We start from the raw sequence: 27007 nt of genomic DNA on the forward strand, positions 1-27007 counted from the left end.
TCTGACCTCTTGTTGCTGGATTTTGTCCTGTCCTTGTGGATGACAGATGGTGGATTTAGAATCCTATCTTGTGCTTATTCAGTGGACGTGTAATGGATTCTACTCTCACCTATTTCCTGTCACACTGCTGATTCTTGTTCTATGAGAGCCTCACTTTGAGGATGCTCATTCTTTGACCTTTCATGGGTTCTATGCTTTGTCAGAACTGTATCACCCTTTGAAGGCTTCCGGTGACATTTGCAGTTGGTCTGTGTGGACGTTGTTAGTACATAAGTGTCCTTTGTACCATTTTGGGAGCAGTTGCAATCCGGTACAACTTGGACCTTGTAGTCGTGGTTTGCAATATTTCTCTCTCCCAACATGCCACATATGCCCTCTGCCCAACTTCTGTGTTCCAGCAACTCCGCACTCCCTTTCTGCTCCTTTGGGATTTTAAGGCCCATCAATCCTAGTGGGCAGTGGTTTTTCATGTAGTTGGGCTCTTCTCGTAGAACAGTTTCTTGCAGTCCACTACATGTGCCTTCTTCGTGGTGATTCCCCTGCCCATTTTTTGCTGCTTACAGCATTTTCTCTGCTGCTGACCTTTGGCTCACTTCCCCTCCTCTTCTCCCTTCATTATACTCATTGCTGTATGATGACCTCTGCAATAGCGACCACAACCTGTTAATTGTCATTCCCCTCCCACCTCTCGATGGCCAGTTTACTCACACAGCTTTCCATTGTGTTGAGGTCTCTTATGCCTCCCAGGTCATGTCTGCCCCTTTTTTTTCAGGATGAAGTCGTCTGTGACTCTGTGTTCACTCTGTAATACAGTTTTCAGTTCTCTTCCCTTAAGTTGCAGGTGGTGCATTTCTGTTATCATGCCATACCGTATTTACTCGAATCCAAGCCGCACTTTTTTTCTGGTTTTTGTAATCCAAAAAACCGCCTGCGGCTTAGAATCGAGTGCAAAATAAGCGCAAGTTCTGAAAAATGTTGGTAGGTGCCGCTACAACTAACTTCTGCCGTCGAATATATGTAGCGCTACACAGGCACGCTTTGCAGGCACAAAGATAAATACTGGTGCCAAAACCTCTGAGTCAGTAAATAAATTAAAAAAAAAGGTGGAAGACGAGCTTTTTTTCTCCGCCTTGAGTTTCGACCACTGCATTTTCATACATTATCCAACGAAGTAAATACAAATTCCGTATTGTTCATCTTCGAATGTAGCAGCATTTCAATGTACTATGAAAATCCGACTGGCAAGACTGTTTGGGATGTTTGTCAATATGGCCAACTCTACGTTCTGAATTTTTTCCTACCAGTGAGAATTGAGAATCGCATGCAGTATTCTCTTCACCATAAGAATAATACAAATACAAACATTTTGCCATGTATTCTTTCGTGTTTGCTGCTATCTCATTTAAATACTGTCTGCCTAACAAACTTCGAAACTAGTGTGAGACAACAGCAAACGCGGAAGAATATACATATCATGTCGTGTTTATATTCGTATTATTCTTATGCCTAAGAGTGATACAGTCAGAAATGAAGCACTGCAATTGACTAGATTTTTAAATTTAAGATGACTCTAATTTCTGTGCAGAATGTAATGTACAAAAGAGGCGCCTGCAAAGATTTTCAAACGGCGAAAAATTTTAGCTAAACTCTCGTTCAGAACATCTATCATACGCAGTCTATTATTCGGTTCTTGTTGATCATTATCAAAGAAGCGGCGGTAGCGCGCACAAAACCAAGCCATGCCGCGATCGGCGACAGGTCGTAAACACACATCAGAATGCGACAAACAATGCATGACAGTACAACAACGCATTTTCAACTTAGAGTGACGTAAACACCTATAACAAAGAGAGCAGCACTTATCAGATCAAAGAAAAATAAACAATCAATTCAAAACAGACGAAGCACGTGAAAAAGGAAAGGTACCCGTATAAATACGGACCTGACGCATAGCAATGGCTACCTGGTAAAGCTTAACTGCTAAGCTTACGACTCGAACCAAACTACTGTAGCTGTATCGTCATTCATTCGACCTAAATTGTGTTTCATATTACAATGGACCAATTTTGTTTCGATTTGGAGGTGCGGCCTAAAACTTTTCTCTCCCTTGAATTTCGAGTCTCAAATTTCAGGTGCGGCTTAGATTCGGGAAATTTTTTTATTTCGTTGATTTCGAGTCTCATTTTTCAGGTGTGGCTTAGATTCGAGTGCGGCTTAGATTCAAGTAAATACGGTAATCCATCTGGATCCAGGATCCTGACAACAAGCTAACTTTGTTGCCCCATATCCTCTGTCTGAAGATTGGTTGTTTTCGTAAGCTAAATGTCTTTTGCTTCCTTGCCCACACCTCTTGGGACAGAGAATGTCATGCTTCTCCACCTTTATCGGGCTTTAGTTCTGTCCTGTCTGGACTATGATTCTCAAGTTTGTGGCACAACTGCCCCTTCCACGTTACTACTGTTGTACCCGATCTACCATCCTGGTTTCCATTCGGCCACTAGTGCCTTTTGCAGAAGCTTTCTTGATAGTCTTTTGATTGATGTTGGCATCCCTCACCGTAGAATCAGACAGAAGGAGACCTTCTGGCCAAAGGCTTATATGTTTAGTAGTCTTTATGTTGTGCCTGTCTGTGACTCGACATCTCCGTTCAAGATACCCAAAATTCTCAGGAAAATAGTTGTAAGCTATAGGGAAATATGGGTAATGTACATAATGTATACAAACCAAGAGGGAACAATAAGAATATAAGACAAAGAATGAAGTGCTCAGACTAAAATTAACAGTGTAAGACAGCAATGCAGTATTTCTCACATGCTGTTCAATCTGTACATAAAAGAAGCAATAGTGGAAATAAGGTAAGTTTAGGAGTAGAATTAATTACAGAGTGTAAGAATATCATGAATGAGATTTGCTGATGAAATTGGTATTTTGAGTTACAGTGAGGCAGAATAAAATATGTATTGAATGGAATGGGCAGTCCACTGAGCACAGAATGTGGACTGAGAGTAAATCAAATAGAGAGATGAAAGTAATGAGAAATAACAGAATTGATGTGGGTCATAAACTGAACATCAAAATTGTGGTCTGCCGGTTAGATAACATGAAGGAATTCTGGTGCCGTGAAAGTAAAATAATGAACCAAGGGAGACATAAGAAGCAAACTGGCACAGACAAAGGGAGTGTGCGTGTGGCCAAACAAAATCTACCAGTATTGAACATTGCTCTTAATTTGAGGAAGAAATGTTAGAGAATGTACATTTGGAATAAAAGAAATTGTAGGAAGTGACTCATGAACAAAAAGAAGAGAATTCAAGCATTTCGGAAGTGGTGCTTTAGAACGTTTTGAAAATAAGTATGACGGAGGAGGAGGAGGATGATAGGATGCGGTATGACATTGGAATAGTTTATGTTGTAGAGGGTAAAAACTGGAGGAGAAGATAGATATTGGAATATATCCATCAAGGAGACATTCATGTTGGGTGTAATTGCTACTCAGAGATGAAGTACTTGGTGCAGGAGAGGAAATTAAGGCAGACCGCACCAAACTACTCAAGACTGATGACTCTCCTCACCCCCATTATCCCCCACCCCCCCCAAAAATTAATAGAAAGCTGATTTCTATAATTTCATAGTAAAATATTATTTGTATGTATGCTGCTATATTGTAATGGTACACTCAAGGTTTTAACAATGTCATTACTGTGAACAAGTGTTTCTTCAATATAACTCTTGTAGTAAAAAAAATCTTGTTGGCCATATCAGTATATTTTTCTCTGTATGTATGATTTATGAAAATATCTGCCAATGTGCTAGAGGTAAAACCGCTTATGGTGACACCATCTGGTTGTGAATATATTCTATCTCGGAACATAAAGTAATTAGAAGACAATATTAACTGCAGTAACTGTACATTTTTTTCATTTTGCCATGAAATAGAGATTATGCTATTAGAATTTAATTGTCAAGCAGTCTCGAATTCTTTTACTATGGAACTACAGAAACAACATTCTGTTGTGTTTTTAGGTTTGGCAGTAAAATTACAGTAGAACCCATAAATTTGCTGTGTACTGGAAACAAACTGTACTGTATGAGCCATATCAGTCAGTGCCATCCAGAGATATCTAAAAAAAGGCCTTTCTTCACTCAATGGTCAACACATTCATTAATCTCCCTTTAGGTGAAAGTTATATACAATGGTATTTTTTTTGTTGTTTGAATTTTTTGTTTTAACATTTGATCGGTTATAAATAAGACCAGTTAGCAGTTAGCTAGTTAGCTTCATGTTCCATGGAACATTCGTACAATTGATTGTAATGATGTGAACCGAGTCATTTTACGCTCACGATACCCAATCATATGTAATATGGCTACATGCCATATTACGGTGTTACACATTACAAAAGCAGAAATCCTTGTACAGAATAGGTGTCAATGAAATTATTTTTCAGTTTAACTTTGTTGCCTGACATTTTAGGTCATTGGGCAAGTGATATTTTGATTGCAGTGTTGTGCCCTTCTTTTGTGCGAAAGAAAACTACAATGTGGTGTAATGAATGAGGTGGTTTATTTACAACAAACTTCATAAGGAAACAAATATACTGTGAAGCAGGAGTAAAAATGCTTAACTCCTTAAACAGTTGTGTACAAGATGATCATGAATGAGCACCGTATATTATTCGTACAGCACATTTATTTTTGAGACATGAAGACTTTCCTTCTTAAAGATGAGTTAACCCAGAACATTATTACATATGACATTATTGAATGAAAATACACAAAATATGTAACTTACTGTATAATCATTTTTTTACTGTATATAAAAATTACTTTTGTACTAGAAGTTACATAAGCCTATGGTTACTTTTTGACATAATTACTGTATTTGTTGATGCATTTGTTGTACCTGTGAACAAACATTCCAATATGCTCTACATAAAATGGTCTGTCAATGAACTGAAACGAGTCTTGTTTTTATCTTGAAGCTCCTTGTTACTTTGGAAATGCTATCTCTGAGCCACCTATGTAGTTCAGGGAAAAGATAAGTCACTCAGTGCTAGACTATCAATGTATGATGGGTGATTGAAAATGTCACATTGAAATTGTACAGGGAACTGTTGGATTGCACCAGCAATGTGAGTAAACGGACAGTTACAGATCACAAAGATTCCAAAAGTCGCTAAGTTCATCATGGTCTGTGGCTTACTGAACTCCAAAAGCTTGGCTCCAAAACATACCATTTGGTTGTTGAAGGTTTGTTAGAATTGTTTTTCTTTCATGGTGAATTTGTGTGTCTCCGTTGTTGTCATTGTTGTTTTGTTTCGGGTGTGTCATTGAATCCAGCTCACATTTCTATTCGCAATTCAAAGGCATTGACATTTCCTATGAGGGTATTCGAAAGCTCATTCACAGATATGACAAATGCCTCAATTGTTATGGTGATTATTTAAAAAAAGTTACAATAAGTGCACGCAACTTTTAATAATAAAACAATACTGGAAATTCTTGGATGGAACAATACATAAAATAAAGGAAAGGCAACTACTCGCTTACAGCGGACATATGCATGGAGTACAGTAACACAGAACAGAGAGGAACATCCACACTAGCTTTCAAGGACTAGTCTATTTCTAGGAATAGCACACACAGTTGCACGCAGCCATACTCGGTGTGTGTGAATGTGTGGGCCGTTGCTAGGGAAAGAGGTGATGCTCAAAACCTAGTGTGAATGCTGTTTCCTGTTACATGTTTCTGTGCTCCACACATCAATCCCCTGTAGGTGAGTGGTTGCCTTTTGCTCTTTGAGCTATAAAATAGTTTTTTAGATACAAGTGTCTTTTATTTATGGGCTACTGGAAGTCTTAAAAAAAGTCCCTCATATACTATTTAGCAACATATAATGGCTGCAGTGATAGTGTATTAGGAATGTAAATTAGAAGATTATGGAATGGGAATAGCAAAATACAATACAATTCGTGTGATCCGTCACCTTTGGGTCTGGTCTGAGGTATGGATCGGGATGGAAAAAAGGTCAGATTATCAGAAAGTAAAGAAATACACGGATTTACATTAAAATAAACAGTCTGTGAACTCAAAAATGACTGCTGTAGGTATGCATATTGTTCTCTACAGTAAAAACGTTGCAATAAACCACACAAAAGCTGCTATTATGTATTGGAAAAAGAGCAATACTACTGAACAGTACGTTCTTACTATAATGTACTGTACAGCGTTGGTATGTGATAGGCACACTAACAAACACAAACACACAAAATTCAAGCTTTAGCAACCCACGGTTGCTTCTTCAGGAAAGAGGGAAGGAGAGGGAAAGACGGGTTTTAAGGGAGAAGGTAAGTCTTTCCGCTCCTGGGATTGGAATGACTCCTTACCCTCTTCCTTAAAACACACATCCTTTTGTCTTTCCATCTCCTTCCCTTCTTTCCTGAAGAAGCAACCGTGGGTTGCAAAAGCTTGAATTTTATGTGTGTGTTTGTTAGTGTGTCTATCAACATACCAACGCTTTCGTTTGGTAAGTTACATCATGTTTGTTTTTAGTTGTACTATAAATACTGAGGGTTGTGTATGCACTAGTAAAAATTTACTTACAAAAAAATTTGGGTATTGACTTTTGTGCACCAGATGAAATTCTAAACGTAACTGCAGTGTTTCTCCATTTCTTGCTTCACAAGATGTCAACAGGTGTTGCAGGTGAGTTATGCTCAGCGTTGATGTGTGAAATCTGGGTAGAGGGCTTGTTGTAATCACCATCAGAGTCCATGTTCACAGTTTCTTGTCAAATTTCATCCAAAACAGTGGCAGTAATATGGTTGTCATTGAGCTATTTGCTGGTTTCATGGTTTTGTCACATTGGTCAATCCACTCTTCAGCTTCACTGTCGGGGACATTAGGTTGTGCAGTTTATAGATCTTTAAAGATTTCCTGCATGTTGTGGTTTTGTTCACCTTTGGTCTGGTCACTTTGTCATAATGTTTCTAAAATTGAACTGATCTATTTCCTCTGGTACTGCCTCTTTATCCATTCTATCACTCCCTTATGCATTGATAGGATAAGTGATGCAACATTTGGTGTCCACTTCCACTAAATCATCCTCAGATGGATTTGATAGTGTGTTGTTAAACAGCAAGAGGGCAAAAAACAGGGAGCTGTTTTTGTTTCAAGACTTTTCAACAGATGGAATGAACTCATCAAAAAACCACATTTGAAAAGATTGCAGTCCATCCAAATAAATTTGTGAGTGTGATGATAAACCGGCAAGAAGGTAAGGTAGTGATGGTTTTGAATACTTTGTAAATTTGCCAGTAACAAACATGAAAGCTCGTATTTACCATCAGCGTTACTGGAAGGAGCAGCGATTAACTTTCCTTTTTTAAGTTTCGTTACTGCTAAGGTTTCATTCTATGCAGAAAGGGCTTTGTTTGGCAGCAGTTTATAGTTCAGGCCTGTCTCATCTGTATTATAAGACTTAGCAAGTTAACAGTTCATTTTCTTTGACAATTTCTTGAAACTTCACAGAAAACTCCTTAGCTGCTTGGGCATCAGCAGGTTGTTTCTCCAGAAATTGGAACAAACCGAATACCATGATAAGTTTCCAGCGGAGAATCCAGCCTTCACTATCTGTGAACTCACTTGGGCCTCTAGTTTTTTGTGCAAAGCTGTTGCTTTTTCTATTGTAATGGGTCAATATATTGGGGTTCCTTTCCGTGGTCGAATCACATCCACGGTGCATTGTCGGGCAGTTAAAGTTCAGATTTTTTTCAATGTTTTGCGATTCTTAAAAGCATTTCCATTATCTATTGTCACTGTACACGATTTAATGTTTTTCCGGCTTCTTCTCCAATCTTTTATTGTTGTAACATCTACACTGAGTTTCCTGTTTCTTGGCAATTTTTCGGTGTGATTCCCCTTTGTACAGTCTTTGTACCACAGCTAGCTTTTCATTTAATGAAAGAGTAATGTGTTCATGTTTCACTCCTGATGTGTGGAAAAAACAAACACAGCTGTAAAATACAATCAATGTAAAACAAGTACTTGCATTTTAGATTAGAGATTAGATTTACCTTAATTGCAATTGATCCACAGTGGAGGAGGTCCTCCAGAAAAACAATAATACATGACAGATATTTACAACTGAAACAAATAAGCTAATGTACCTTCCACAGGTCCCAAGTGAAATGATCGTCTCTTTCCTCCCTCCCCCTCGTGAACACTATATGAAGGAATCATTTTACAAACACTCATTTACTGAGATTGCATTAATGCACTGAATTTAAAATTAAAAAACAATTTTTTTGTTTATAAGGTAAAACATATAATAGAACTACTACCATACTTAGTCACAATGAAAACATTACTGCACGCACGCACACACACACACACACACACACACACACACACACACACACACACACACACACACACCAGTTGGTTCTACTGAGAATTTCGTTAGTTGTTAAGCTTTTTATGGCTGCTGTCTGAAAATGTGTCTTCCTGAATAATGCACATCTTTTTGTACAGGAGTAAGTGACTTTAAATCCTTGTGAAGATTATTCTTGTTTCCAGTATTGATTCCATGAATTGAGCTGTTGGTTTGAAAAAGTGATAAATTTTTAATGACAAATTTCATTAAGGAATAAATATATTGGGAAGCAGTAGTTAGTATCCCTAGTTCCCTAAACAGGCTTCTGCAGGATGTTCTTGAGTTCACACCACATGTAACTCTTATTGCACATTTTTGTGCCTGGAAAACTTTAGCTTGGCTTGATGAATTGCCCCAAAAAATAATCCCATATGGCATTATGGAATGAAAGTAAGCATAGTATGCCAGCTTTTTCATTTTTATATCCCCTATGTCTGACACAATTCGCATTGCAAATAGAGATTTGTTAAGACGCTTCAGCAGTTCTGTGGTGTGCCCCTCCCAGTTGAATTTATTATCAAGCTGTATCACTGTAATGAACACAGAACAACAATGTCATAAAACCACCGAACTGTAAGCACTAAAAAATTTACGGTGTATTGCTATACAGAAAACACAGACAATGAGAAACGATTCTATAGTTGATGGAACACTAAAACTAAAACAGACAAGTGATAACAACAGTTTACTTATAAACGGCAATACAATAAACCAATGGTGCATTGGCTAGTGAGTGACTGCCAAAATTAGGCACAAGTTTGACGCGTAGACAAGTGGACCCAGAAAAATTATGATATACACGGCTTTGCCTTACTGTGCTGCAGTGCCAGATACATTAGTCCATAAATTTCCTAAGAGGTTGTACGAGTCACGTTCTACACTGACAACAAGATAGGAAAAATAACCAGGCACACCATGCACAAAACAAAACCATTTAAACAATCAGGAATTTATGGACTCAGATGTGGCCAATGTGAAAGTTTCTATGTGGATGCAAACAGCAAGGCGTTTTTCCACCAGATTCAGTGAGCGCATGAACACAAGTAAGTCCTCATTTAATGTGAATCTGTGTAATTACAGTCATAACCCCAGCAGGATTCAAAGGTACTGCATGGGATGGAGAATGGTAGATTAATTGATTCTCTGGAGAAAATTTTATTCATGTCATTGATAACAGCCATTGACTATTGTTATAAAGGGTGACACTGTCGTATGAGGACATTGTAATTTTTAAGCTATTTCTATGCAGTAACGAGACATTGAATCTTGTAAATATGTGACTGTGAACAGGCAGCAAAATTGGTTGTGTACTTTTTTAAAGTATGTTTTGTTGTATCTTTGTAGATGTTGGACAGTAGCAGATCAGCTGGAACTGCAATAACATAATAAAAACAATTACAGTGAAAAGTGTAAAATGATGTAGTTTAGGCAATAAATGGAATTTTTGGGATGCTTTACTTGTTATTCTAGCTGAATGGGTGAAAAGCCAAGTGGTATAAGTCATCTGTGTGTTATACACACATCTCACACGCACTATCTGTTGTTTTGTATTTTTTTCTGTGTTCATCCTTAACACAATTTACAGCATAGTTTTGATGGGGAACCTTTACTCTTCAGCGATCTTCCCCATATATCGGCGCTTTCTTATGATGTAGAATTATAATTGCTTCATGATATGTTAACAGGTAGGCATTGGGCTTAGCACGGGGTACTATGAACAGTTGTACAGTTACATATTTAAAGTGGATGTATCTACTCTCTCTATTTTATGTGACACTCTATATCCCAGTAGGAAATTTTGTTCTTCATTAGTGTTTTCTTCTAGATTATTCTGTTATTGAAATTGTTCTATTCAGTTGAACTATAACTAATGAGTAAAACAGTTTCATTGATGCACTTAGGAAGTTGATTATTGTTATACTCACTGTGAAATTTATTTATGCTCAGGTGGTGCTTCTGCATTTTTTCGGAAACTCAAGTTACAGAGTTGCAGCGTAATCCTGTGATGGGATGTGGGATTGTTAGAGAAGAGAGGGGAGGGGTGGGGATAAAAGTGGGGAAGAGACTTACTATTTTTTAAATATGGAGAAGTGATAAGTATCCTGTTCATTGTTATGATACATCCAATATGGTTTCCACATTCACATCTCAGAATCTTTATTATGTCTGCAACGTTCACAGTAATATTGACTGATGAATATGGTATCTTCCTTGTTCTGGTGAGGATCACTATTGGAGTGCCCCTCATGAAATTAATTTCTGGCCGAACTAAAACAAATTTGTTGAGCAAGCAGTTGACAAGGGAATTGTGTACTGCAAATTTACTATTGTAGAGATGTATAATTGTCTTTTACATAAATATGTCCATTGTGCATTGCTTACATTAAATGTGAGAAGGTGAAGGACCTTTTTTCCCCCTCCTCTTTATGAATGTAAAAGCCGTGTGTCTCTGTTTATACTTTGTTACCAGCTGTATAACAGAAGATATTTTAAAAGAGAGGCACACAGCAGTAATTCACAACCCTATTAATTTTTGTTACTCCTGTATCTCGATTTTGGCTGTAAATAGCCACCTTCAGTGCATTTTAGTTACAATCCAACAAACTTGTGGCAGTAAATGTAAACAATCATCTCAGGTTCCTTCTGCCTATACAGCAGTAAGAGCATATGGTGACATGTACTGTTCTGAGTTTGTTGCATTGCGCTGAAGATATTTATAGCTGAGATCTAGATATGCAAGAGTGATAAAAACTAAAGGGACTGTGCTTTTCCTTCCTTATCGCCTATGGTCACTGTGCACAACAGTTCTTTCAGTCCATAAAATTGCTTATGTGTTAAAAGAATCCCAGACAGATAGCATGCATTCTTTCAAAAATATACAAATGGTTTTCCATGTAAAGCGTGACTTCATTGCACCAATGCGCTCTGTCTCGAGGTACTGTAAATATAGAGTATCACAGATACCAGTAATTATGTAAATGACAACAGATTACACTATGTTGTTGTTGTTTTTGTTGTTTTTGTTTTGTTGAAACTTCCTGGCAGATTAAAACCGTCTGCTGGATCGAGACTTGAACTCAGGACCTTGCCTTTCATGGGCAAGTGCTTTCTCGACTGAGCTACCCAAGCATGCATCGTGACCTGTCGTCACACCTTCAATTTTGCCAGTACCTAGTCTCCTACCTTCGAAACTTATTATTTTAACGAAAAAGTAGGAAAAACTAAAGAACTAGTCTTCAGTGAAACTGTTTTGATATCCTACCAAAAATGATGCAGGTTGTTTCATAGATTTTCTTTTTGGCAATAATATATATCCATAGTACATTCTATGAGAAGAAAACAAATATAAATTAATTGACCAGTAGGAAATGGAAATGGAATTGAAATTGAAGTTCACAACATATGATCAAACAATAGAGAAATTCTACAAAATGTTACATTATTATATCACTAAGGAATTTCACTAATCATAAATTTGTAAGGTGCACATCATAAAAAGGATAAATATTAGAAAGAAACAGACTCCAAAGAAGTAGTCAGAAATTAGATTCTAATAATTTATTGGAAAATAGTGAGATACTGGATAAAATGATGGTAAAAAGTTCAGCAGCTTAAAAAATGTATACAGGTAAATACAAGTGTAAGGGATAATTATTTAGCAGTTGCGCCTAGAAAAATGACAAAAGATGTAGAAAATATGAAGAAATCTGAAGAAAAGAATCTCGGATTGTACAAAGGGACTAATTATTAACGGGAAAATAATAAGAACCAAAGAAAAATAATTAGAATAAGCAAAACTATTCGAAAAAGATTCTGAGATGATATGAAAGTGTACAGTGGATATTGTAAAAGTGAGAAGAAAATAAAACAAATGTTGCACCAATATTACATTTCATCATTTAAGATGGCAGGCAGCAAAAAACTGATAAAGTGGCGGCAGGAGAACACACATAAGGTATTGAAATTTGCAAGCTATTGGAGCCAGTGGCTCCTTCTGAAAGATTGGTTGAAGGGTAGAGGAAGAGAGGTGAAGGAAAATGACAGGTGAGGTTTAGGAAATGGGGAGACTTGTGAAAAGTCATCCAGAACTCTGGGTTAGGGGATGCTTACCAGATGGGATAAGAAAAGACTGATTGTTGGTGAGATTTGAAAACCTCTAATCTCATCTGGTGCAGTCCTTGATGATCAGTCATTTCTTCTCATCCTATCCAATAAGCCTCCCCCCTCATCTGGGGATCTGGGTGTCTTTTCTGAACTCTCCCCATATCCTTAACCTCATCATTTTCCGTAACCCCCTCATTTTCCGTAACCCCCTCATTTTCCTTCTGCTAGGAGGAGGAACCACTGTCGCTGAAAACTTGCAGATTTCAATATCTGTGTTTGTATGTATGTAAGTAAGTATGTATGTATGTATGTATGTATGTATGTATGTTTGCTACCACTTAGTGAGAAGATTGTTTTATAATATAATTACATTATATTTTCAAAAATTGATGGCAATGGAGATAAAATTGTGCAAACAAAGCATGTTCTTGGCATTAAAACCATCAGAGCTAATGCCAGCGTATCAGATCTTTAATGAAAATAATGTTGTGTAAAGCTAAACAGACTAGTAATTAATATAGTTAATAAGGACCCACCGATAATAGCACAGATGTGTTAAACCATGTAAATCGAAGAACATTTTACTCCTAAAGGAGACAGCTCACCAAAAGGTAGAAGTGTCGAGTTGTTTACAGGCACACACCACACAAAAATGAAAGCAAACTTGATAGCTATTAGAATTAATCCTTTCTCGAGACCCCCCCCCCCCCACCACACGCACACACACACACACACACACACACACACACACACACACACACACACACACACACACACCCACCCCTGTGCCCTACAGTGTCCTGACATAATATCAGTAGTGCATTGTGGGGGGTAGACTAGGGTGAACTGGAGTTTGTGTGGGTTGGGATGGATTGAAGGAGCTAGGGGCTCAGAGGGAGACAGCAGTTTGCTGGCTAGGACTGGGGGAGGTAGGTGAGGCAGGTGCACGGGCTAGGGATATGATGTATGGGTGAAGATGGGGAGATGTGAACTGGGAGAGGGTGATCAGATATAGGGAGGAGAAGCTGTTGGGTGGAGGGTTTGGGGCAATGGGTTAATGGAGATTAAAGCCAGGAGGGTTATGGAAACGAAGGACGTGTTGCTAGGATGACTCCCATCTCCATAGTTCAGAGAAGGTGGTGGTGTAGGGAAGGGATGATATGGATTGTGAAGCAGCCATTGAAATTGAGCAAGCTGTGCAGAGCTGTATGTTGTGTCAAAGGGTGCTCAACTTCGTCCTTGGCCACAGTGTGGCCATTGGTTGTCATACCAAAACAAAAAGCATTGCAGTAATTTCAGCAGAATTGGTATATGACGTGGTTTTTCACAGGTGTCACTGCTTCCAATTAGGTATGATAGTCCTCTGGCGGCACTGGACTAGTGTGAGGTGCGTTCATTGGGCAGATCTTGCACCTGGGTTGTGTGCAGGGATATGATCTCTGCAGCAGAGGGTTGAGAGTAGGAGTGACATAATGATTGGCTAGGATGTTGGGTGGGTTGGGTGAGAGACACAGCTTTTTCTGTTGTTATGACAACCAACCACTTGTCCATAAGAATGAATGGCCACTGCTAAACTGTGGCCAAGAACAAAGTTGACCATCTGGTGGCACAACATGGGACTGAGCACAACATGCTAAATTTCAATGGCTGCTTCACAACCTGGATCATGTGGATCCTTCCGTCAACTAACAGCTTCTCTGACCTATGCAGACAGAAGTTATCCTTGGAAAACATCCTTCACTCCCATGATTGTTCTGGCCTCTGTCTCCATTAATCCACTGTCCTCACACACTCCACCCCAACAATTTCCCCTTCCTCTGGCCTATCACCCCCTCCCCATTCACATTACTATGTCACCTTCATTTTACACTGGCGCACACACCCATGCATCCCATGCACTTGCCACCCCTCCCTCAATGCAGCCCTAGCCAGGAAACCATCTGTCTCCCTCAGAGTTGCAACCCCTGCCCCCCTTCCTCCATCTCTCCTCGCCTTCCTCCGTCTCTCCTCGCCTTCCTCCGTCTCTCCTCGCCTTCCTCCGTCTCTCCTCGCCTTCCTCCGTCTCTCCTCGCCTTCCTCCGTCTCTCCTCGCCTTCCTCCGTCTCTCCTCGCCTTCCTCCGTCTCTCCTCGCCTTCCTCCGTCTCTCCTCGCCTTCCTCCGTCTCTCCTCGCCTTCCTCCGTCTCTCCTCGCCTTCCTCCGTCTCTCCTCGCCTTCCTCCGTCTCTCCTCGCCTTCCTCCGTCTCTCCTCGCCTTCCTCCGTCTCTCCTCGCCTTCCTCCGTCTCTCCTCGCCTTCCTCCGTCTCTCCTCGCCTTCCTCCGTCTCTCCTCGCCTTCCTCCGTCTCTCCTCGCCTTCCTCCGTCTCTCCTCGCCTTCCTCCGTCTCTCCTCGCCTTCCTCCGTCTCTCCTCGCCTTCCTCCGTCTCTCCTCGCCTTCCTCCGTCTCTCCTCGCCTTCCTCCGTCTCTCCTCGCCTTCCTCCGTCTCTCCTCGCCTTCCTCCGTCTCTCCTCGCCTTCCTCCGTCTCTCCTCGCCTTCCTCCGTCTCTCCTCGCCTTCCTCCGTCTCTCCTCGCCTTCCTCCGTCTCTCCTCGCCTTCCTCCGTCTCTCCTCGCCTTCCTCCGTCTCTCCTCGCCTTCCTCCGTCTCTCCTCGCCTTCCTCCGTCTCTCCTCGCCTTCCTCCGTCTCTCCTCGCCTTCCTCCGTCTCTCCTCGCCTTCCTCCGTCTCTCCTCGCCTTCCTCCGTCTCTCCTCGCCTTCCTCCGTCTCTCCTCGCCTTCCTCCGTCTCTCCTCGCCTTCCTCCGTCTCTCCTCGCCTTCCTCCGTCTCTCCTCGCCTTCCTCCGTCTCTCCTCGCCTTCCTCCGTCTCTCCTCGCCTTCCTCCGTCTCTCCTCGCCTTCCTCCGTCTCTCCTCGCCTTCCTCCGTCTCTCCTCGCCTTCCTCCGTCTCTCCTCGCCTTCCTCCGTCTCTCCTCGCCTTCCTCCGTCTCTCCTCGCCTTCCTCCGTCTCTCCTCGCCTTCCTCCGTCTCTCCTCGCCTTCCTCCGTCTCTCCTCGCCTTCCTCCGTCTCTCCTCGCCTTCCTCCGTCTCTCCTCGCCTTCCTCCGTCTCTCCTCGCCTTCCTCCGTCTCTCCTCGCCTTCCTCCGTCTCTCCTCGCCTTCCTCCGTCTCTCCTCGCCTTCCTCCGTCTCTCCTCGCCTTCCTCCGTCTCTCCTCGCCTTCCTCCGTCTCTCCTCGCCTTCCTCCGTCTCTCCTCGCCTTCCTCCGTCTCTCCTCGCCTTCCTCCGTCTCTCCTCGCCTTCCTCCGTCTCTCCTCGCCTTCCTCCGTCTCTCCTCGCCTTCCTCCGTCTCTCCTCGCCTTCCTCCGTCTCTCCTCGCCTTCCTCCGTCTCTCCTCGCCTTCCTCCGTCTCTCCTCGCCTTCCTCCGTCTCTCCTCGCCTTCCTCCGTCTCTCCTCGCCTTCCTCCGTCTCTCCTCGCCTTCCTCCGTCTCTCCTCGCCTTCCTCCGTCTCTCCTCGCCTTCCTCCGTCTCTCCTCGCCTTCCTCCGTCTCTCCTCGCCTTCCTCCGTCTCTCCTCGCCTTCCTCCGTCTCTCCTCGCCTTCCTCCGTCTCTCCTCGCCTTCCTCCGTCTCTCCTCGCCTTCCTCCGTCTCTCCTCGCCTTCCTCCGTCTCTCCTCGCCTTCCTCCGTCTCTCCTCGCCTTCCTCCGTCTCTCCTCGCCTTCCTCCGTCTCTCCTCGCCTTCCTCCGTCTCTCCTCGCCTTCCTCCGTCTCTCCTCGCCTTCCTCCGTCTCTCCTCGCCTTCCTCCGTCTCTCCTCGCCTTCCTCCGTCTCTCCTCGCCTTCCTCCGTCTCTCCTCGCCTTCCTCCGTCTCTCCTCGCCTTCCTCCGTCTCTCCTCGCCTTCCTCCGTCTCTCCTCGCCTTCCTCCGTCTCTCCTCGCCTTCCTCCGTCTCTCCTCGCCTTCCTCCGTCTCTCCTCGCCTTCCTCCGTCTCTCCTCGCCTTCCTCCGTCTCTCCTCGCCTTCCTCCGTCTCTCCTCGCCTTCCTCCGTCTCTCCTCGCCTTCCTCCGTCTCTCCTCGCCTTCCTCCGTCTCTCCTCGCCTTCCTCCGTCTCTCCTCGCCTTCCTCCGTCTCTCCTCGCCTTCCTCCGTCTCTCCTCGCCTTCCTCCGTCTCTCCTCGCCTTCCTCCGTCTCTCCTCGCCTTCCTCCGTCTCTCCTCGCCTTCCTCCGTCTCTCCTCGCCTTCCTCCGTCTCTCCTCGCCTTCCTCCGTCTCTCCTCGCCTTCCTCCGTCTCTCCTCGCCTTCCTCCGTCTCTCCTCGCCTTCCTCCGTCTCTCCTCGCCTTCCTCCGTCTCTCCTCGCCTTCCTCCGTCTCTCCTCGCCTTCCTCCGTCTCTCCTCGCCTTCCTCCGTCTCTCCTCGCCTTCCTCCGTCTCTCCTCGCCTTCCTCCGTCTCTCCTCGCCTTCCTCCGTCTCTCCTCGCCTTCCTCCGTCTCTCCTCGCCTTCCTCCGTCTCTCCTCGCCTTCCTCCGTCTCTCCTCGCCTTCCTCCGTCTCTCCTCGCCTTCCTCCGTCTCTCCTCGCCTTCCTCCGTCTCTCCTCGCCTTCCTCCGTCTCTCCTCGCCTTCCTCCGTCTCTCCTCGCCTTCCTCCGTCTCTCCTCGCCTTCCTCCGTCTCTCCTCGCCTTCCTCCGTCTCTCCTCGCCTTCCTCCGTCTCTCCTCGCCTTCCTCCGTCTCTAATCGCCGTCCTCCGTCTCTAATCGCCGTCCTCCGTCTCTAATCGCCGTCCTCCGTCTCTAATCGCCGTCCTCCGTCTCTAATCGCCTTCCTCCGTCTCTCCTCGCCTTCCTCCGTCTCTAATCGCCTTCCTCCGTCTCTCCTCGCCTTCCTCCGTCTCTCCTCGCCTGCCTCCGTCTCTCCTCGCCTGCCTCCGTCTCTCCTCGCCTGCCTCCCCCCACCGCCCACTGCTCGCCTTCCCACCCGTCTCTGCTCTAACCACCCCATACAACATGCACTCCACCCCAGTTTGCTTGCCAAACTGCAATCATGTGCTTGGAGACGACTCAGTGCTTCTGCTTTTTCGGTGAGTGGTCTCCTTTACTCTGAAAATAAGTGTTGTGAATAAAATATAAACTGTAAATTTTTTATAAGTTTTTAAGCTTCAGTAAAATTTATACGTACAAACTTACTTGCTGGTATAGTCTCGTAAACAGAAAATACATTTTTCTCAGCAAATAGATGGATTCTTCATCCCGTCTTTGTCAAATGAATATGGCTGTGATAGCAGCCAGTTGTGCATGAATTCATCGTGGTCAAATCTCTGTACGCAGACTACTTCCTGTAGTGGTCCAAACAAATGAAAATCTCAGGGTGATAGCCTGGACAGTAGGGAGGTTGCGCTAGTCACATCCACAACAATTCCTGAGTTTGAGTAACTGTGTGAGGTTGAGCACTGTCATGAAGCACAATTACATTCCAGGTTGGAAACGCGCGCTTCTCCTCTAATGACATGGTCGAAAAGTTGAGAATAGTATGCAGTGTTAACAGTATGATTATTGTAATGGTGCGTCCATGTTTCATGGCAGGCCACAATCTGGTGCAAAAGATATTCCCCTTCAGTTTGGTTGTGTGTCAGTAGCCATTTGCACACTTGAGATGATGAAATTTGTGCTCTGCAGCGAGAAGATGAGGCACCCACCTTGCAGACAGTTGCTGTAATCTGAGATTTTCAATAATGATCGCTTGAACATAACTGTAACTTATGCCAACCTCAATAGCAATTTCAGCGACTGTTATGTGGAGATCGTCTTCAGTGAGCTGGCTAACAGTGTGAATATTCACCTCATTTATGCTGGTCGTCATCCTACTCTGTTGAGCTACATCTTAACTGTTTCTTGCCCTCATAAAAACTGTTTGTGCCATGTATACACTTGAGTCTTTCTCAGGGCGTTATCCCTGAACTGCACTGCAAGTCTTTTCAAAATTATTTTACAGTTTTATACCCTGTGTTGTGAGAAACTTAATTATTGTGTGTTGCATAACAGATGACAGTGGCTCTTGCTCTGATGCAGCTATTCTGATTAAAGAAATGGCAGGATAACATTCTAGCTGAAAAGAGGAATTGCTTGAAACAAAAGCAACAATGTACAGAGATTGTGCCACTCTGTGTCTACAAGATAGCACATAAAACAAAAATTCTTGTTTATATTCAAGTCATCCTCATATTTTCATTCTACCAGAACTTTCCTGCTACAATTATACGCAAGAATAGTGTGAAGAGTTGAAGTGGAACTTGATGCTGTAGTGTTAGTATTTAAGTACAGTACATATTGATTCAGGTCTATGTAATGGCTTTGTGTGAAGCAGTGTGCTGTGATGTTATTTGTAGCTATGCTTATGGATGTATTAATGTATGTGCACACTCAAAATAAGAGCAGAAGAGTCAAATTTATTAGGACAGTAAATCAAAAGCAGTGCTATGCATTTGTGTGACATAGAAACAAAAAGATTTTTTGTGGGATATTTATGGTTTCTAGTTAGTGAAATTCAGACAATCTATTGATTACTAACAAAACTTTGGGTTCAGTGTAATTTCTTTTGTTTCTCAGCCTGCTGAAGACAGACAAATATGCAGGGAAGCCGAGACATTACCCCACTTCTACATCAGCCATTTCAACAATTACAAATGAGAACCAGGTAAAAACCTACATGGATAACAGCAATGGGGTTAGAAATGCCAGTTCCAATGCTTATAATAAGGTAAGAGTAAGGAATTGCATTGCGTAATATAATTGTTTTGCTTATTTCACTTCTCTCTTAGTTAAGCACTTAACACTGAAGCAATTTCCAAACATAGCTTTCTTGTAGGTTCATTATTTATGGTGGTGTGGTTTCCTGAGTAGCTGCAAAGACCATTCAGAAACTGTTTTGTTGAACAGTTCTGAAACTTTAAAAGCTTTTTTCTTCTTTTTTGCTTAGATAAAACCCCTTTGTTTGTTATGTTTGTGTTGGACTTGTAATGCAGTTTTAGCATTTATTCTTCTTTGGTTATCTTATTGTATGAAAATACAGGTAAAGTTTACTTTGCCCCATTTACATTTGGTATGTGTGTTTTGTATGTATTGTGTTTTTGAATGTTGTGAATAGCCTGAAAGAGAGTGATGTGGCAGTATAATTACTTTCATAGGGAGAATATATGTTACATTTTTATACAGGGAGGATTGTTACTTTGCACTGTTGTTGCTATTTACTTCAGAATTAGGTGTTGTTCACTGCAGAAGCTAAGGTGGAAAGAGGAAGAACCTTAGGAAAGTAAGAATTAAGACACTTTTATTTTCAGTAACAATAAAACAGGAGTGTCAGGAGTATCTGGAAAGTTGATACCTCTCCCTCATGTGATGAGTAACAGATTTTACTTTGTTGACCTGTTTCAGTCCAGAATTGAACTTTCCCAATATGTAATTGCAGTTGGATGTGGATAAGCCTCAAGTCACATGTGATTAGTCTTAGAAACTGATAAATAAAGCAGTACCAATGCTCTTTACCCTGATAATAATAGTTATGTGTATGTTCTGGCAAATATTCATCTAGTGGCTGTTGTATTGTCTCTCGGCAGAAACCAGTTGCTCTTTTCAGTTCTGTTTTGACTGGGCCATTGCACTGTAGAACTTTCTGACACAGTAACATGGGATTTCGATATATTTCATACATTTAACTTGCAGGAAAATCTCTTCAAGTAGTACTTACACATTTGATCATCAATTTTTGCCATCTTCAAGTTCCATCTTTGCACTTTGTCGTTGTGTTCTGCCAGCAAATTGCACTGTTCATCCCATATGGAAAATAATAATAATAATAATAATAATAATAATAATAATGTGGAAAAGAATAGGCCTCCGGTATGTTCTGCCAGTCGTAAAAGGCGACGAAAAGAACAAACCACTAATAGGGCTAACCCCCCTTTTAGTGTGATTACTTGGTTCAGGACAGAACTAAAGAAGCCTCGGACAAGCGCCGTCATGGTCGGGGATGGCGCTTGAACCCTATGCCCGCCCACAATGGTAATGACACTGCTAGCCAACTGGAAAATGATTTAAATCCAAATAGAGGTGTTTTGCAGGATATGCTTCCTGCAACCACCCTAGAAGGAAAACAAAGACAGAGGATGAGATGGTCAGATGAAGTTAATCGACACCTCATGTTCTGTTATTACCAAGCAACAAACCTAGGAACCAACACAACTGGATACAGATCACAAGTATACACAACATTTATTACCAGATACCCAGAATTAAAATTTTTAACAGAACAACGTCTAGCTGATCAGATTCGTGTAATAATAAAAAATAACAGGATACCCCAGTCAGAATTAGAAAACATCAAACAACAAGTACAACAAATACTGGAACAAAATAATGTGCAATTAGAAGAAGAAGAAAATACAGTAATGAACTCAAACATCCCAGAGCAAACAAACAAAGAACAACACGCATCAATTAAACAATCAGAGGAAAATGAAATTTTAAGACAGCCACCAGCACAAGCACAAATAGAACACGAAGTGACACACATGTTAGATATAGAAGAAAAATTTCAGTTGACATATATAGAATACAAAGACACAAATACAGACATTAGACCATTCTTGCATAGACCACCAAATAGCCCACAAGTCGAAACAACAATAAAAACTATCAACACAATCATACACAACAAAATAAATGAATACACAACTATGGAAGAGTTACAACTACTGGTTTATGTAGGAGCACTCACTACACTAAATATACACACTAGGCAGATATCAGAACCAACCAACACACAGAAGAAACCCACAAAACCAGCATGGCAACACAGGCTACAAATCAGAATAGAAAAACTGAGAAAAGACATCGGACAGCTAACACAATTTATAAGAAATGAACTATCAGACAAAAAACAAAAAAGGTTCAGTAAATTCTCACAACAAGAAGCGATAGAGCAATTAGATGAAAAGAAGCAGAAATTACAAGCTTTGGCGAAACGACTTAGAAGATACAAAAAAAGTGAAAATAGAAGGAAACAAAACCAAACATTCAACACAAACCAAAAGAAATTTTACCAAACAATAGATAACACACACATAAAAATAGACAATCCACCAAACATAAGAGACATGGAACACTTCTGGAGCAGCATATGGTCAAACCCGGTACAACATAACAGGCATTGCACGGTGGATACAAGCAGAAACAGATACATACAAGATGATACCACAAATGCCTGAAGTGATAATTTTGCAACATGAAGTCACCCGAGCAATTAATTCTACGCACAATTGGAAAGCCCCTGGAAATGATAAAATAGCAAATTTCTGGCTAAAGAAGTTCACCTCAACACATTCACATCTAACTAAATTATTTAACAGTTACATTGCAGACCCATACATATTCCCTGATACACTTACACATGGAATAACTTATCTGAAACCTAAAGATCAAGCAGACACAGCAAACCCAGCTAAATATCGCCCCATAACATGCCTACCAACAATCTACAAAATATTAACTCCAGTCATTACACAGAAATTAATGACACATACAACACAGAACAAAATTATTAATGAAGAACAAAAAGGCTGCTGCAAAGGAGCGCGAGGATGTAAGGAGCAACTGATAATAGATGCAGAGGTGACATATCAAGCTAAAACTAAACAAAGGTCTCTACACTACGCATACATTGATTACCAAAAAGCTTTTGATAGTGTACCCCACTCATGGTTACTACAAATATTGGAAATATACAAAGTAGATCCTAAATTGATACAGTTCCTAAACATAGTAATGAAAAACTGGAAAACCACACTTAATATCCAAACAAATTCAGATAATATCACATCACAGCCAATACAGATTAAGCGTGGAATATACCAAGGAGACTCATTAAGTCCTTTCTGGTTCTGCCTTGCTCTGAACCCACTATCCAACATGCTAAATAATACAAATTATGGATACAATATTACTGGAACATACCCACACAAAATCACACATTTGCTATACATGGATGATCTAAAACTACTGGCAGCAACAAATCAACAACTCAACCAATTACTAAAGATAACAGAAGTATTCAGCAATGATATAAGTATGGCGTTTGGAACAGACAAATGTAAGAAAAATAGCATAGTCAAGGGAAAACACACTAAACAAGAAGATTACATATTGGATAACCACAGCGACTGCATAGAAGCGATGGAAAAAACGGATGCCTATAAATATCTAGGATACAGACAAAAAATAGGAATAGATAATACAAATATTAAAGAAGAACTAAAAGAAAAATATAGACAAAGACTAACAAAAATACTGAAAACAGAATTGACAGCAAGAAACAAGACCAAAGCTATAAATACTTATGCCATACCAATATTGACCTACTCATTTGGAGTAGTGAAATGGAGTAACACAGACCTAGAAGCACTCAATACACTTACACGATCACAATGCCATAAATATAGAATACATCACATACATTCAGCAACAGAAAGATTCACATTAAGCAGAAAGGAAGGAGGAAGGGGATTTATCGATATAAAAAACCTACATTATGGACAGGTAGACAATTTAAGAAAATTCTTTATAGAACGAGCAGAAACTAGCAAAATACACAAAGCAATCACTCATATAAATACATCGGCTACACCACTACAATTTCATAACCACCTCTACAACCCGTTAGACCACATAACATCAACAGATACGAAGAAAGTAAATTGGAAAAAGAAAACACTTCATGGCAAGCACCCGTATCATCTAACACAGCCACACATCGATCAAGACGCATCCAACACATGGCTAAGAAAAGGCAATATATACAGTGAGACAGAAGGATTCATGATTGCAATACAGGATCAAACAATAAACACCAGGTATTACAGCAAGCATATTATTAAAGATCCCAACACCACAACAGATAAATGCAGACTTTGTAAACAACAAATAGAAACAGTAGATCACATCACAAGCGGATGTACAATACTAGCAAATACAGAATATCCCAGAAGACATGACAATGTCGCAAAAATAATACATCAACAGCTTGCCTTACAACATAAACTTTTAAAACAACAAGTTCCTACATACAAGTATGCACCACAAAATGTACTGGAGAATGATGAATACAAATTATACTGGAACAGAACCATTATAACAGATAAAACAACGCCACATGACAAACCTGACATCATACTCACCAATAAAAAGAAGAAATTAACACAACTAATCGAAATATCCATACCCAATACAACAAATATACAAAAGAAAACAGGAGAAAAAATTGAAAAAAAAAACCAACTGGCTGAGGAAGTCAAAGACATATGGCATCAGGATAAAGTTGACATCATACCAATTATACTATCAACTACAGGAGTCATACCACACAATATCCACCAGTACATCAATGCAATAGAGCTACATCCAAACGTATATATACAACTACAGAAATCAGTAATTATTGATACATGTTCAATTACCCGAAAGTTCCTAAATGCAATATAACACATACCATACAGTTAAAAGGAAGTGACGCCTGATCAAGGTCCGCGTCACTTTTCATTTTTAACCAGACTTAAAAACGTCTGAGAAAGTAAAGAATAATAACAACAACAACAACAACAACAACAACAACAGTGTGGCTTTGAACATACAGGGCTGTCGAAATTTGTTAGGTATTAGTTGGATTTTCTGTATGTTTGTCTGACAGTGCTGCTTTTATATGTAGATCATTTTATTTTTAGAGTTCAATTTAGAGTATTATGTGAGCTGATGAATTTAACTATTTTTTTCACTTTATCATGTTGAAAATGTTCATTTGTCATTCTGTAGGGTGGGTCTTGCTTTAAGGGTTATTGATCTAAGGAAGTTATGGAAGCAGTTAAAAACAAATTGAGATTTTATGCTGTTTAGAGCACTGAGTTGCAGTCATGACGAGCAGGGTTCAGATAACTATCCATATTCGTTCCCTAAGTTACAGGAGTGCCAGGATGGTTTCTAAAAAGACATGACCATTTTCTTTCTCATTCTTATCATACTTCAGCTTGTACTTTCTCTCATAATCATCTTGTTATTGACAGGATTCTAAACTCATAGTCTACCTGTGGCTGGAAGCAGCTTCAACATAGTAAACAGTCTTTCACAGCATGAAGTGAAGTGACATGGCAAATTATTCTATTTGGTGTTTTGTCTGAGTGTAGCTAAAGGAATCTTAGTGGCCTGGTTTTAGTCATGCTAATGAGAAGACAGTCCAAAAATTGGATAGTGGATGATAAGAATCTGTGAGGAGGATTGGTTAAGTACAAGTGTTTCAAGTAGATAGTAAGATGGCACAATCACGAGAACCTCCAGGGAACATTCAAATATCTGGAACACTTGGAGAAAAAGGATACATAAAATCCCTGTACAGAGGTCATGGTTGATTCATTATGTGCTCTAAATCTGCATTTACATTTTTACTTCACAAGTCACTTCAAGATGTGTGGTGGAGGATATGTTTGGTCTCATTATCATTTCTCACCTTCCCTATTCCATTTGTAAATTGTGTGTGAAAAGAATGACCATCTGTAAACCTCTTACATCAGTTCTAATTTCTGTAGTTTTCCTGTTGTAGTCATTCATTGAGACATACGTGAGAAGAAGAGATGTTGCCCAACTATTTTTGCATCGCTCTTCTCCATGTTATATAAGGCCTCTCTTCAAACACCTGCCACAGGAGTGTGCTGAACAACTCGGTAATGCTCTCACACATACGATACTGTCTCATAATGAAACTCATTGCTATTCATTGGACTCTCGGATCATTCTTAAAAGTGCTTTGCAAGCAACTTTTTTCAAGGATGTATTATACATTCTTGGATTATTGCAATGAATAAGTCTTGCATATGCTTTTCATTAGTTTTGTAGGATCATACCACTTCAGGTTGATCTGGACAATTGGTATTCTACAATTATTACTGTTTCCAGTGATTTATTGTCAATAGTGTAACCACAGAATAGTAAAATGTCTTTGCCTGGTTACATGCAATATGTTAAATTTTTGTGCCTCCAGAGTCTACTGCCAGTCTCTGTACTAGTCTTTGATACGCTTTGGTCCTTCCTGCATGTTGCTGCAACCTTCTGGTGATGTAGCCTCCCTATAAACAAGCACATCATTTGGGTGCATTCACATTTATTTCATGATGAAAGAGAAATACTGACTTCAATGGCTACAAGTGAAAATTTGTACCGCACCTGCACTCAGACCCAGATTTAGAGGGTTACTGCAAGTTCTGGAAATCGGGGAATATTGGGAAGTTTCAACAGTGCCAGGGAATTTTGGAGGGGGAAGCATTGGAAAATCTCATTTTTGGCTCAGCAGATGGAATGCTTTATCTACTGTTCTTGCTGATGTGGTATCCATAGCAGTCAAGCCTCATAGTAGTTAAGCCTGATGTATTACATGCCACGAAATTGGTATGTGATAAAAAACTTCATGATGAAGCTAGTCTTATTCCTGTCAAAGAAATTAACTTACATCGTGCTATATGGTCTGAGCAGAGAAAGGAAAAATGCCTACCAAAGGTACTGTAACTTTCAGGACTGAGTGCAGGGATTTTGTGATCTAAATCTACTCAAATCTCCGTCTAAAGACAACTTTTGATATATAGCATTTGTAGATACATATGCATTTGTGATAAATTTGTAATAAATAGCAGCCCAAAAGCTAGCAAGAATAGAGTAGAATCTAGTGCCTTGCAGAAACTATCTTAATAGAATTGGAAGAGTGCTAAAGACTGTGATAAAGTTGAGAAAAAATTTATACATCCCCTTGGTAAGCAAAAATTTTTGGATGTCTGCACAAGATACAAGAGAAGGGAGATGATTTTTGAATGGTGATACCATAGGTCAGCATTTGTGTAGCTTCAAAAGCTTCTGAGTGATTGTCAAGCCCTTGTAGAGCAAGATTTTTTCATTAATAAAGAGCGTATGATAGTCAACCAAGAAACCCAAGTCTTTGGGGTAGCTGTATGTTAAGTATATGGTGGCCTGAAATTAGCTAGTGGTGTCTTAAATATTGACATTAACAAGAGAATGATTCTAGAATGATTCTTTCCGTATGGCAAGGCTTTCAAGCAGAAACAATTTGAAAAATATGAAGCCGAGAGAGGTAGACAGAAGAGGTCCATCGTCCAGCAAGTTAATGAGCTGGAGGCCAAAAAATAACTGATGCTGGCAGAGAGAGCCACTGAACTGAATGGAACTGATGAAGAGATAGCTTCTCTCACAGGCTTTTGACTGGTTTTCAATGATTGGATTTAATTGTTTGACCTTTTATAAACACTTGAGTATTATTTGACAGAAGAGGGGCAGCAGCCTTTTCAGTAGTTGCAGGGGCAACAGTCTGGATGATTGACTGATCTGGCCTTGCAACACTAACCAAAACGGCCTTCCTGTGCTGGTACTGCAAACG

The 27007-nt window shown here is 40.8% G+C and overlaps 1 protein-coding gene across 1 annotated transcript in view; it reads left to right on the forward strand.

Annotated features, from left to right (window-relative positions):
• LOC126246633 (palmitoyltransferase ZDHHC8) overlaps positions 1–27007 on the forward strand; it is a 293717-nt gene that overhangs the window by 139759 nt on the left and 126951 nt on the right. Inside the window, exons 5-6 of the mRNA XM_049948415.1 lie at positions 4024–4149; positions 19135–19285. Coding sequence (XP_049804372.1) covers positions 4024–4149; positions 19135–19285 — 277 coding nt within the window. The remainder of the gene's footprint in view (positions 1–4023; positions 4150–19134; positions 19286–27007) is intronic.

Source organism: Schistocerca nitens, chromosome 1 (assembly GCF_023898315.1).
Source record: "Schistocerca nitens isolate TAMUIC-IGC-003100 chromosome 1, iqSchNite1.1, whole genome shotgun sequence".
NCBI lineage: Eukaryota > Metazoa > Arthropoda > Insecta > Orthoptera > Acrididae > Schistocerca > Schistocerca nitens.